Genomic DNA, 13,993 nt, shown 5'->3' on the forward strand with positions numbered 1-13,993 from the left:
CTGTGGTAACACACAGGAGGGCAGGTGACTGCTGTAAGGGACACACAGGAGGGCACGTGACTGCCGTAAGGGACACACGGGGGGCCCGTGACCGCTGTAATGGACACACAGGACGGCACATGACCGCCGTAACAAACACACAGGGGGGCATATGACTATGGTAACACACACAGGAGGGCAGGTGACTGCCGTAAGGGACACACGGGGGGCCCATGACCGCCGTAACGGACACACAGGAGGGCATATGACTGTGGTAACACACACAGGAGGGCAGGTGACTGCTGTAAGGGACATACAGGGGAGCACGTGACAGCCATAACGGACACACAGGAGGGCACGTGACCGCCGTAACGGACACACAGGAGGGCACGTGACCACCGTAACTGACACATAGGAGGGCATGTGACTGTGGTAACACACACAGGAGGGCACGTGACAGCCATAACGGACACACAGGAGGGCACGTGACCACCGTAACGGACACACAGGAGGTCACGTGACCACCGTAATGGACACACAGGAGGGCACGTGACCATGGTAACACACACAGGAGGGCACGTGACCGCCATAATGGACACACAGAAGGGCACGTGACCATGGTAACACACACAGGAAGACATGTGACCATCGTAACAGATACATAGGAAGACACGTGACCATCCTAACAGTCACACAGGAAGACGTGACCATCGTAACACACACAGGCAGACACATGACTGTTGTAACAAACATACAGGAAGACACGTGACCATTGTAACGGACACACAGGAAGGCACGTGACTGTCGTAACAGACACACAGAAACACTTGACATTTAGTCCCCATTCATGAGTTAAAAAAAAAGTCCAAATGCTAGAAGAGCAGGGATGCCCCCTGCTACAATGGGAGCCAGTCACACTGGCGCACGCACGCCCTCGACGAGGGGGCCGGGCCGGGCCCTCCCCACCGGGCCCAGGAGCGGGAGGAGGCCGGGCCGCGTCCTCCCCACTGGGCCCAGCGGGCAGTGCTTAGCTGCAGCAGCTTCCAAGTCCCTCTGGCAGGTCCCAGGCAACGCCAGAGGCAAGAAAAAGAGACATCAGGCAGGTGGCGTAGATGTGTGCCCTGAAAGCCATAAGGCACCTTTCATAAGCGGATTTGGCCTCGCAGAATGTAAGGTCAATATACAAACATCAACTGTATTTCTAAATATAACAAACCATGAGAAACTTAAGTGTAGAAAAACAATACTGTAGACAATTGCATCAAGAGCCACACCACACCTGGGAGTGAGTTTGATGGACACAGGCACGGCCTCTGCTGAGAGAAATCAGGGACCCGTGCCATCAGAGTGGGGCCGGCACCGGGGCGGAAAGACTCAGTGCTGCCGTTTCTCCCAAAGCTCAGTTGCAGATTCAGTATAATTCCCATCACACGGGTACCTCCCCACCCACCCCACTAGCAATTGGCAAGCCACTTCCTAAAAGTTTCATGGAATCACGCAGGCCCTAGGATAACCAAAACAGCCTTCCAAGAGAACGCTGGAAGGCTTGCACTGCTCATGTCAAAAGTCACGACAGATCCACAGGGACTGGGGAGCGCGGTGCAAGCTCACCTCAGACAGACCAACGTGCAGAGCGCGTCAGAGACTGCAGCTCAGCTGACGCCCAACAGAGCTGCCAACGCGACTCCGAGGGAAAGGACGTACTTTTGACAAATGGTTCTGAAACAAGGGGAAGATCTGGACGGAAAAAAAGTGAGGCTCACCCTCCCCCGCCCCCGGCATCATATACCAAACTTCACCCTCAGTGGACTGCTGAAGTGAACGCAAAAACAAAAACTAGAAACTAGAAGAGCAGCTCTCAACACGTGCCCGGGACTCTGGGGGTCTCTAAGACCCTTTCAGTGGGTCCACAAGGTTAAACTATTTCATAACAGTCCTAAGACACGGTTTCCTATGTCCACTCCCATTTTCTCACAAATACATGTAAAAGAATGTTCCAGAGGCTTCATGGCACACCACGTCATGGCTACAATGCTACAGAAACATGTGCTTGTGCGTTCTTGTCCAATATTTTCTCCACTTTGATCTCTAACACAATAAATATCAATCAATCTAATCTATCAAGTCAAAGCTCTTCAGGGTCCTCCGTGCTTTTCTTACTTTTAAATGACAGCGGTGGGATCTCGCTTTGCTGTCCAGGGTGCTCTCCAGCTCCTGGGCTCAGGTGAGTCGGGCCTCCTGCCTCAGCCTCCCAGAGTTGGGATTGCAGGCATGAGCCACTGCGCCCAGCTGCCAATGACTTTTCAGAGTGTAAAAGGGCCCTGAAGCCCGTGTAAGAACTGCTAAGCACAGGAAAACAGGAATCTGTAGCTTTTACAAAAGGTAAGTAATTCCGGGAAGGACACAAAATTCAATAACCCTGTTACTGAGGCATTTGCAAACGTGGCCCCATCTGCCAGGAGACCTCTTTGCCTTCGAAAGACATTGTTCAGAAAAAGAGAGAGCGAACTGTAGCTGGGGGAAATACTCGTAACACACACATCAGACAAAGATCTGTGTCAGGCGTACACGAAGAACTCCAGTGCCTCCGGAACACAAAGACAACTACACGGCTCTTAAACGATTAAAAGTGTTGAAAAGACACTTCATAAAATACAGGCTGATAACCTCATACAAGACGCTCATCACGAGCCATGAAGACCATTTAAAAAATCTACGTTGAAATGCCAGTGGGCCGATGAGCACGGCTGCCCACAGGTGTCTGCGTCCTGAATTCTTTCTCAGCACAAGACAACAAACCACAAGGTATGTACATACCCCAGACTGCGGAGCCATTTCACTAGCAGGAGTTATTTTTTAAAATCAGGAAAATATACACATAAGCTAACAGGGTACTTTGGAAATGAGAAACAGTCATTCAAGAGTCTAAGAGAATCTGTGAGATGAAAGCGCAGCAGGGGGAAACCTGCTGGGACCTGGCAAGAGCATCCTGGCGGCTCCATTCAGAGGGAGAAAGGGAAAGGGCGCGATGGAAGCCCCAGTCTGTAAACGGTCTCTCTGAAGTCACGTCTTCCGAGCCAAGTGAGGACCCTGGCCGTGACACAGCCTCGGGAGGTCCTGAGAACACGTGTCCAGGGGAGGCGGGCACAGCTGCAGGGAGGCAGCAGACATCAATCACTGCCTGTGACGTGTCCACTGCTTGGGTCAGGAAAGGCAGGAAAACTTGCAGGCGCTGGGGTTGCTTCCACATCACAGGTGGATTCGAACATTTCCTACTGGCGACTGGTTGAGTTATTATCTAAAGAGTTGAAGCCGGCAGAAGGAAATGTTCGGGTTCGGATAAGGTGGGTGGTGGGGTCAGGGTTCTTGTTCTGTGTGTGAAGGCCTCAGGCGGAGGCTTTGGGCGGCACGGATGGTGCAGGCAGACCTGAGACGGTGTCAGACGGCAGTTACGTCACTGCGGGATTGGGAACGGCCTGGGAGGGAAGCGGATTCTCCACAGACGTAGATTTCCCCATGAAAGGTGGCTTGGCTGGACCACTCCAAACTATGTCAAAGGAACATATTTTGGGGTAAAATTCTTGTATTTCTTTCAGGGCCAGCTACGTGCCATGTGGCGCCACAGAGGCAGGTTGGAACCCGTGTCTCGTTGCTAAGGACTCGGCTCCATCCATCTCAGGAGAATCCCAAAGGCAGGAAAGGAGAGGAGAGTGAAGCCCCCGCCTGGCCCCACTTCCCATCCCGGCAGGCGCCAGTCTTCCAGGTGTCCTTGGAATGCGCTTGGAAGAGAGATGGATTGGGCCGGGGGGAGACGGAGACAGAGGAACACAGGACGGACGGAGAGGCAGAGAAAGAGGGTCCAGGAGAGGGAGGAAGCCGCGTGAGGAGGGTGAAGGGCGCACAGCAGTGGGCCCCACACTCGAGTGGAATTCCAGAGGAGAAACTGAAGAGGGCAGGCAGGAAGAAATCTGGCTTTAGATTGTAACGCTCCCCCGATGCGGGGAGAGCTGTGAGTCTTGGTGCAGAACGGGATCCACAGGTGCCCAGCAGGAAAGCCCAGCTCACCCGTCTCCGAAGGACTGACCACGCCTCCCTCTCCTCCTGGGGACGACCAAGCCCAGCCTCTGATTCGTCAGAGCTGCTGAAGGTGGCCGTGGATGCACCCACGGCCTCTTCCCACAGCGGACACCCCCACTCTCCTGGGTAACCCCTCCCTCCACACACTCTCCCTCCTCTGCTCCCCCCATCCCTGCTCTCCTCCTGTGCCAGCCCCACCCACAGCAGCCCCTCCACCTCCCTGGCCAGGAACCCACGTCCCCTCAGTGACCTCGCCCTTCCTCCTCTCCTTCCTCTCATGGGACATCCCAGGGCTCTCAGCCAGTAATGTCTCACCTAGGACCGTGTCTCTCTGCCTGCCCTTGCCTCCCACCCTCGGCACCTGCCTCCTGCCCGCCATGGCCCACCCTTGATGCCTACACCTGCCGCCACGCTGGCCCCTGTGTTCCTGTCACTCCTGAGGCCACACCACGCTCCTCCCATATGGTGGGCCCTCTGAGCACTCCCATCTCACCCAGGACGGCCCAAGTCCCACAGAGCCACAACCAGCCCCCACTCCTGGCCTCTGTGGCCAAGACAGGCCCCCTTCCATGGAGGCTCCAGGGGCACAGACACCGTGAGGTATGGCTGAGCCTGCTTGTTCCTCTGGCCCCACCAACGCACCACAGAGGACTCGGCATGCCTGGCCATGAGCAGGAACAGGGGGTGGCCCTCACTGAGTACGGGGGGAGTTTGCCGCTTGTGGCACTGTCATGGCAAAGGGGCTTGGACCACCTTCTCCTCCTCCTCCGCCATTTCCTCCCACAGGCCACACTCTGCAGACAACACAGCGCAGGCGCCCCCACCTGTCCACCTTCTCCAGCACCTCCGCGACGTTGGCTAGTGGCTTCCTCAGGTGGTGCCGCAGGTTGTGCTGCAGCAGGGGCAGGCAGGTGTTCCATTGCGTGGTGCACACCACATGGATGACCCGGGGGTCGCCCAGGCGGACAGCTCGCCGCAGCGTGATGTCCAGTCTCTGTATGATATCCAGCTGGGTCTGCGGAGAGGACATGGGTGACTCTGCGGACGTTGCTGCCTCGAGCTGCGGGGTTGGGGCGGCACATGCAGCCAGGGCAGGCTGAGAACTCAGGCCCTAAATCCATCACCCTGCGTGGGGCCGTGCCCGAGTCTGTCTGTGAAAACAGCCAGAGTGACCCTTTCTAGGAGGACGTGGGCGTCTCACAAGGTGTTACACACAGGAGGCTCGGTGGTGCCTGCACATTGCGGCTGCGTCCATGTCCCTTGTGTGGGGTCGGCGGGGACTGCTCCCTTCCTGGCCCCTTCCCAACCTCGCCTCTTTCTTGTGGCCTCTGCGCGATACGCTTCCCACCCTCCCAGCAACGGTCTGTGCTACACATGCCTTTCCCGGCACAAAGGCTCAGGCTGGGATTTCAGGACAGCGGAACCAGCCTCCTCACTCATGCTCCCGCCTCCCGCCAGCCCCGCTGGGCCTCCTGTCTGTCCTGTGCTCACTTGGCCATGTCCCCACAGCCTGTGGCTGCCCCAGGCTGAGGTGGAGCCTGCAACTCACAACCCCATCCTGCCACTTGGCTGCTGGGTCGCAAAGCCTCTCACGCCAGGGCCGGCCATCTGAGACCCTCAGCAGGTGAGGTGGGAGAGGAGCTGTGCAGCCCACGGTGCCGCAGCCACGGCAGCCTCGCACGCCTTCAGACAAGCCCGCAGTGCTGCCGCCACGGCAGCCTCGCACACCTTCAGACAAGCCCACAGTGCCGCAGCCACAGCAGCCTCTGCCCACTTTCGGACAGGCCCACAGTGCCGCCGCCACGGCACCCTCTGTGACCTTCAGACAGGCCCACAGAGCTGCAGCCACGGCAGTCTCTGCTCATTTTCAGACAAGCCCACAGTGCCGCAGCCATGGCAGCCCCTGCGCACCTTTGAACAAGCCCACGGTGCTGCAGCCACAGCAGCCCCTGCGCACCTTGAGACAAGCCCACAGTGCTGCCGCCACGGCAGCCCCTGACCACCTTCAGACAAGCCCACAGTGCCACCGCCACGGCAGCCTCTGCGCACCTTTGAACAAGCCCACAGTGCCGCAGCCACGGCAGCCCCTGCGCACCTAAGGACAAGCCCACAGTGCCGCCGCCATGGCAGCCCCTGACCACCTTTAGACAAGCCCACAGTGCCGCCGCCACGGCAGCCTCTGTGCACCTTCAGACAAGCCCACAGTGCCACCGCCACGGCAGCCTCTGCTCACCTTCGGACAGGCCCACAGTGCCACAGCCACGGCAGCCTCTGCTCATTTTCAGACAAGCCCACAAAGCCGCAGCCACAGCAGCCTCTGTGCACCTTCAGACAAGCCCACAGTGCCGCCACCACGGCAGCCTCTGCTCACCTTCGGACAGGCCCACAGTGCCGCTGCCACAGCAGCCTCTCCGCACTTTCAGACAAGGCGCAGCAGCCAAAGCGTCGTCTGGAAATCATTCCTTAAACGAACACTCGTTAAATGCCTGCCACACGCACAGCACCAGCGCACAGCAGCAGTCTAAAACCTCCCTCAAGATGCTCAGCCCTGCAGAGGGACCCAAGGAGCAAGTCTACAAGAGCATCAGCACCCACCGGGCCGAGACACACGGGCCTGGCAGCACAGGCTGAGGATGGGTACATAAGCTGTGGGGGCAGGGAGGCCCTCCTGGCCACCCTGTTCATCCCCCGCCACGGCACCTCCAGCACTGACCATCACACCCCCGGCTGCTCAGTGCCCCTCGCACGGCCTGGCTGACGGGGCCCGAGGGCTCCTGGGCCAACCCCCGTAGTGCTCGCTGTGGCAGCACGTCAGGGCTGTGTGACACCATCTGTCAGGTTTTTCTTCATGTTTTAACAGGGAAATTCTTACTGAGGAAGAGTCTGAAATAATTCCCAGTTCCCTTCCTGGCAGTGGCGGCTGTCCCAGAGCCAGTCATCTCAGACAGCAGCACGGAGGTGGGTCAGGCTCACGTGCCTGTCATTGGCAGCCGACGCCAGGGCCAGCAGTGACTTCTGTCCCCTCACCATTAGGACACTTTCCCAGGCTCAAGTGAGGCTGGCAGAAGCCCTTGTGGGGATGCAACCCCGTTCTCCCAGGCTGGCGTCACCACACAAACGGGAGGGGGCAGCGCTGCAGGGGCGGCAGGAGGAGGGCTGGAGGGAGTCACACCCCACCTGCATGACCCCAAACCACCAGGGAGGTATGTGGGCCCCGTGTGTGGGAAAGGATTGTGGCACTGGAGGGTGGACTCACACCGGCTGTCATGGGAGCCAGGGTGCGTCCAGGAGTGGGGTCCAGGCCATGTCCCCGGCATCCTCAAACCTGGCACAAACTCAACTGGCACCAAGTTCCAGGAATCTGCAAAACAGTGCCAGGCGTGCGGCTCCTGCGTGAGGACCCACCTCAACAGCTGCTCGGAGGTACACTTTCATTTTACTCTCAAGTCTTAAGGCTTCGGATTCACACTCCAGACACTCAATTTCAATCAGCTTCCCGGGATCCTGCAGATACAAACCGTTTTTGAAAAGATAAGTGATTTGGAAGGGAAGCAGCCATGCACATTCATTAACTTCAAGGACCATTTAAAATACAACTGGGTACAAGTTTAACACAATCAAGGGATGGCAGGAAGGCGCCTGCGGCGCAGAGGTAGAAGTGAGGAAGCCAAGCGTTTTCAGCTATGCCGACTCCTCGCCTGTCTGCAGGCCCCACCAGCCGAGAGTGACAGGGAAGGCCCCAATTTTCCCTTTTCAGGGGCCTCGTCCCGTCCCCTAACACCTGGTACCCAGACCTCGGCCAGGCTGCTTGGTGGCCCCGGGCTGCCCTGAAGCCTGGAGAACGGACCTGCTGGGAGCTTCTGTAAAGCTACTGAGGCCCTAAACCCGCTGGGGCTCGAGGGGTGCAGGTCTTCTGGTCTGTGAGCTCAGTCGCTGACGGAGCAGCATCTTCACAGCACAGACGCCTCCGTCCCGACGAGCAGGTCCTCAGCAGCAGACGTCCGCGAGGACCGAGCCGCGCCCACAGCACTGGGGATGGCTGCACCAGGGTCCTGCCCGTCTGGGGCTCGGCGCCAGCCAGCATGGAGAGCACAAGAGGCTGCCATCCTGGGCTGTGTGCCCCGGCCTGTCCACCGGCTGCCAACCCCCATGCTGCTGAGGAAGCTGTGCCCGGCTTCACGGAGGTTGGAAAAAGAGCTCCGTGCTTCCCACGTGGTCACGGATCTCCTGGATCTGAAAGCTCTTCACGAGATCCCACAGGTCAGGGCGTCTGCCCAGTGAAACCATTTCCACCATTTGCTCAGGCAATTGTGAAACATTGGAAGTGGCTAGTCTTTAAAAATGCATCGAGGCTTCAAAATTAAAAACCACTCATATCCTTAACATCGATGAGATTTTACAAAATCAATCTCATGAGATCCTAAATGCCTAATGGGAAGCTGGCAGGGATAATGAGCTTCCAGTGGAGGTCATGACCAGCGGTTAGCCAAGAGGTAACAGGAGGGCTGGGGCCTGAGGGCTGGACGGGCAGAGGCCAACCGGGCAAAGGGCCAGGAGAGTGTCCTCAACATGGGGTCATGCTCTGCAGGGGCCACAGGCGGTGGGGGCAGAGCTGGGCCACAGGAGTCTCTCTATCAGCAGCTCCACGGCTGCAGGCACCTGCCCAGGAGCCTCGACCTGGGATGCACAAAACATTGCTTTCCACTCCACAGTGGCCCTTGCAGATGGGTCCTGTTACGCTGCCATTTTACAGGGACAAACCCCGAGGCTCAGGAAGCTGAAGGAAGGAGGCAGTAGGGCTGGACCCAGGTGCCCCACACTCATTCTAAGTTGGGGCCACTGTGCCACGGAAAGCCAGAAGATGGAAATGGGGTCCACAGAACCCAGTAAAGGGTGTCAAACACAGGAGCGCCTCCCACACTGCTCCCATCCTCCGTGCTACGTGGCCTGCTGTTTCCAGCCTTGACCACGCTTCCCGCCTGTACCCTGCCCTCCGCCACCTGTGCGGTCCCTCCAAGGGCTGCCTGTCAAGGGCACAGGAACTCACTTCCTTTTCCAAAACCATCTCCAGATCAGCACAGCCCTCAGTGTGACTGGCTGGCTCCCCGCACCCTTCCCCATGCTGAGCCATGGCGTGTCTCCCGTGCTGCCGATGGCTTTGTTTGCATTTACTCTTATGTAACCTGGGGCGAAGCACACAGCAGCCACTCAAGGAGGACAGCACGAGGGCGGCCCCAGCACGTGGCTGTGATCCGAGGGCCCCCCTCTGAATGCTCCACTCAAGGAGGACAGCACGAGGGCGGCCCCAGCACGCGGCGTGGATCTGAGGGTCCCCCTCTGCACGCTCCGTGTGTAAATCGACACTCAGTGTGGTGCACGGTGCTGAAGCCCTGCCCTGTGAAAGAGCCCCGTCATGGTTCCCTCAAGATACAGTACACTTGATGTGTGCAGTCTTACATACTTTTGCTCGTGTGAAGCTTTTTCTAGAGGGCAGTACTATAACATGTACTCTCAAAATATTAAAAGTGAAAATTCCCTAGTCATTTCGTGTAGATATGCTCAGCTTAGGGAAAAATCCTAAACGCAGAAAAATGTTTTAGGCACAACATGTTCACTGCAGCCCTTTACGTAATAAGCAAAAAGTGACACGGCAGCCCGGCCCTCTCTGAGAGGATGCCTTCCAAGACCCCCAACCCAGGGGAGGCCTGAAACCCGACGTACGGTGCGGCTTCTGTCTACATGAATCCCTGGGATAAAGTTCAGTTCATCAGTTAGCCACAGTAAGATATTTACAACGACTAATAATAACAAAATACAGTCACAACACCCACGGCCATAAATGTGACGTGGACGTGGCCTGTCTGTCAGAAGACCTGAGCATTTTCATACTGTCGGTGCCCACGGGTAACAAACTGCAGCATATGAGGCCGTGCCGTGGGAAGCGAGGCCCTGCCGACGAGGTCTGCACGTCCAGTGATGGGACTGGTGGAGGGCTAGGGTCACTAGCATCAGGAGATTTTATGCCGCCCGCAGAGTGGGCTCTAGAAACAACTGTGGTGCAAAATTGCAAAAATCATCTAACCGCAGCCGTGCAAAACGCAGGTAAGAAAGACGGCAGTGAGCCGACTCTACCGACGGAGGCTCTGCGGCCACAGCTGTGCCTGCTTCTCCTTTCCTCCGCTTTTCATCCAGACGCATGGTGAGCACCCCCCGCACCCCCGCCAGCTGTGTCACGAAGCCACTTACCGCGCTTTCCATCTTCTTCAGGTCTGAGAGGCAATCAGAGGAGATCTCCGTGCACTTCAAGGTCAGGGAAAAACGAGCCAATTCAAACAGCAGAAGCATTCTGCAAACAAACCAACCGGCCAGCACCACCTCAGCACCGGGCACAGGAAATACGGCTCACGGGAGAATCAACGTCCCCGTTCAACCAGAGGCAGGGAACAAAGGCAGGATCAGAAACAAATGTAATGAATTAGAACAGAAACCCTGCTATGAGGTACAGCCGGGCTTGAGGCTATAGCATGGGAGTCCAGCGGTCTCCCAGGGCCAGCACAGCTGTGGAGGCCACCGCGTCCCTGCTGGATGCCCTGTTCCTCTCACTCCAGGCCTTCAGGTCACCTGCAGACCCCAGGGTAGGCACAGGGGCCACTTCCTGAGTCATCACAGCCACTGCCTTGCACAGACGCTCAGACCCATATCTGCAGCTCAAGAGGACAGAGGCCCCGCAGGGAACAGACAGGAGCCTCCCCACACCCACCCCCCATGGAGCCTGGGGCTCCCTCCTCCCCACACCAAGCCTGGGCCTCCCTCCTCCCCACACGGAGCCTGGGGGTCCCTCCTCCCCACGCGGAGCCTGGGCCTCCCTCCTCCCCACGCGGAGCCTAGGGGTCCCCACACTCCCCACACGGAGCCTGGGCCTTCCTCCCTCCCACACAGAGCCTGGGGATCCCCACCAGGCAACAAGCCCATGGGAGCATCACCAATCGCAGGTACAGTCACCAATCAGGGTCTGTGTAGAAATGGACAGGCTGAGGCCAGAATTTATATCAACATGCCACAGACGACTTCGACAGAGCACACAGGGTGCACTCAGCGCCCCACTTGAAGGCTTGCTGTGGGGCTCAGGGATCACGGGTGTGCTCCTGGGGTGGACATTAGGCCAGGGTGTCCTGCCTGAACCCCTCTCTGCCAGGAGGAACCTGCCCGCTGGCAGCCTTGCCACCATGGCCCACTAGACGAAGGGTGCACCTGTAGCTGCCGCCCACAGCGTCTCCAGACATTGCTGAACGTCACCAGGAGCACGTCCACAGCTTCTGCCCTTTCCCTGGGAGGAATCGCAGTCTTACCAGGAATGCCATTGGTGGCTGCTGGCAGTGACCCAGCCTGGCCCTCAGTGAGGTGTGAGCATCCTCCCTGCAGTCCTGGGTTGCCTTTGGGGGGGGTGCAGACCCTTGTGCACCCCTTATCCTTGCTCACCTCCCCCCTGCTCAGCTCCTGGACCCTCTCAGGTCCTGGCAGGCTGGGCCTCTCCATCCTACCCAAGCCCCAGCACACAGGCCTGCTGGGCAGGTCAGGAGAGAATCCATAAAGGTGCCCGAGGATCCCACCTGTGGACAGAGCTCAGAATAAGGGCTATTTCCACTGGTCCCGAGACCTCTCCTGGGAGCACCCGGCCACGGAAGGGGAAGCTCGGCCGGACTTCCATTACACCTTGGAGGGTCTGACAGAAGACGTAAACGCCTTCCAGAACAACGTATCACATGCATCCCCGTGTACACGTGCATTCATACCCCTCCCAAAAACAGACCCACCAGAGGGCTGGCCCCGTGCCCTTCCAGCTGAGCCGTGGTCCTGTGGCCCCTCCCATAAGGAGCCTGCAGCTAGCAGCAGAGACCTTGGCGTTGGGTGAGTGCCACCTCCCTGATGAGACCACAAATGCTCTGGTGTCTGGCGCGCCAGCTGGCTGTCCCTTGCTGGCACTGAGGAAACGAGCGGTCATGCCAGGGGCAGGGCCTGGACCCACAAGAAGAGTCCTGCCAACACCCCAATGAGCTTGGAGGGCCCTTCCCTAGCCCAGCCTTGAGAAGAGACCCAGAGCCAGTCAACACTGTGGCTGCTGCTGCACCCGGGTTCCGGTCCAGCAGACACAGCAAGGCCACGGACCTGTGCCTGGGTTCCCGTCCCACAGACACGGCGAGGCCACGGACCTAAAGACACAGCGAGGCCACGGACCTGTGCCCAGGTTCCTGTCCCGCAGACACGGCGAGGCCACGGACCTAAAGACACAGCGAGGCCACAGACCTGTGCCCAGGTTGCCGTCCCGCAGACATGGGGAGGTCATGAACCTAAAGACACGGCGAGGTCATGGACCTGTGCCAGGGTTCCTGTCCCACAGACACAGTGAGGTCACAGACCTGTGCCAGGGTTCCTGTCCCACAGACACAGCGAGGTCACAGACCTGTGCCTGGGTTCCCGTCCCACAGACACGGTGAGGTCATGGACCTGTGTTGTTTCAAGCTGCTAAGTTTGTAGGTATTTGTTATGCAGCCAAAAATAACTAATACACCTTCTCTGTTAGTTTCCCACGGCCACCATAAAACCAAACAGGTAATTTCAGCATCCCATACCAACAAGATTTACTTGTTCCCCATTCTCTTAAAAATATACACAGTGCTACTGAGGAGGTGACAAAATTGCTCCAGGGGCAAAGGACAAACCCCCACCCACCCCGAGCCCACAAAGGCAACCTGCCAGTGTTTTCCAAGTGTTTCTGAAAGCCTCGGGCTCAGCTTCCTGCTTCCAAGACTCCAGCCAAGGACTTATCCTGAACTCTCAAAGTGCCGGGAGGATTTGGGAAAGCACAGAATCCAAACAAACCAGCCTGAAAAGTGCTCCAGAGAAACCTGAGTTCTCCCACCCACAACACACCACGCAGCCACCAGTACCGCGAGAGGCGCCACAGTAATTGCCTATCCACATGCCGACACGTTAAATCCATGTTAAAAAGTAGGCTATGAAAGTGCTCGCAAAACACCGGAAAGGAATTTACTAAAAACCTCCACAATGGCTGGCTTTTCCGAAGGTGGTTCTAGTTGCTCATTTCTACATTTTTTCACATTTTTCAGTACTTGCTAAATTTTGTACACTGATTATGAAGATGTGATGTTGGAAAAATAAAGACACTTACTTTTCTTCTCTGATGGAAGGAACGTGGAGGTGGGTGAAACGGCCTAAGTGTCTATAGGCCTTCCTCAGAACGACACTGACGTCTTCCGGTAAATCATTTTGCTCCTGTTTTCTAGAAATAATTCAGAGGCTAATTGACCACCAAAGATCTTGTCAGATTTATTCAAATTCTCCAAAGAGAAACTCCACATCTATAAAATTGTTTCCCACCGAACAGGAGGCCTCAAATAGCCCCTCCTGCTTTCTCTCCCTCAAATTTCTAAGATAACTTTTCACCCCTGTGGTACTCCTTCCTTCCATGGATGGGCAGCCTTCCTAAAAGGCCAGAAATGAACATACCCGGGTGAGAGGTGCCCAGACCCCTCGCCAGAGCAGGCAACCACATGGGAGCCAGCTTGGAGAACGCAGAGCCCTCTCTGTTCAACAGTGACAGACTCTCACAGGGACGTGGCCCACGACAAACACACACCTCGGGTTTCCTAACAGCCCTCAGCACCCAGGCACACGGTGGCCCCCTCGCTCCCCGCGGCACCCACACACGCTGTGGCCCCCTCGCCCCCCTCGGCACCCGTGCACACTGTGGCCCCCTCGCCCCCCTCGGCACCCGCGCACGCTGTGGCCCCCTCGCCCCCCTCGGCACCCGCGCACGCTGTGCACGCTGTGACCCCCTAGCCCACCTCGGCACCCGCGCGCACAGTGTGACCTCACTGCCCTCGGCACCCGCGCGCACAGTGTGACCTCACTGCCC

At 57.6% G+C, this 13,993-nt stretch overlaps 1 protein-coding gene across 6 annotated transcripts in view; it reads right to left on the minus strand.

The window, feature by feature from the left end:
- The window catches only part of CFAP46 (cilia and flagella associated protein 46), a 123,004-nt gene that overhangs the window by 101,169 nt on the left and 7,842 nt on the right, over positions 1-13,993 (minus strand). For all 6 annotated transcript variants that reach the window (XM_037733135.1, XM_017513566.2, XM_017513568.2 and 3 more), the window contains exons 8-11: positions 13,247-13,357; positions 10,303-10,402; positions 7,462-7,560; positions 4,881-5,071 (exon numbers count right to left, since the gene is read on the minus strand). In XM_037733135.1, coding sequence (XP_037589063.1) covers positions 4,881-5,071; positions 7,462-7,560; positions 10,303-10,402; positions 13,247-13,357 — 501 coding nt within the window. The remainder of the gene's footprint in view (positions 1-4,880; positions 5,072-7,461; positions 7,561-10,302; positions 10,403-13,246; positions 13,358-13,993) is intronic.

Source organism: Cebus imitator, unplaced genomic scaffold (genome assembly GCF_001604975.1).
Source record: "Cebus imitator isolate Cc_AM_T3 unplaced genomic scaffold, Cebus_imitator-1.0 Scaffold495, whole genome shotgun sequence".
Classification (NCBI taxonomy): Eukaryota; Metazoa; Chordata; class Mammalia; order Primates; family Cebidae; genus Cebus; species Cebus imitator.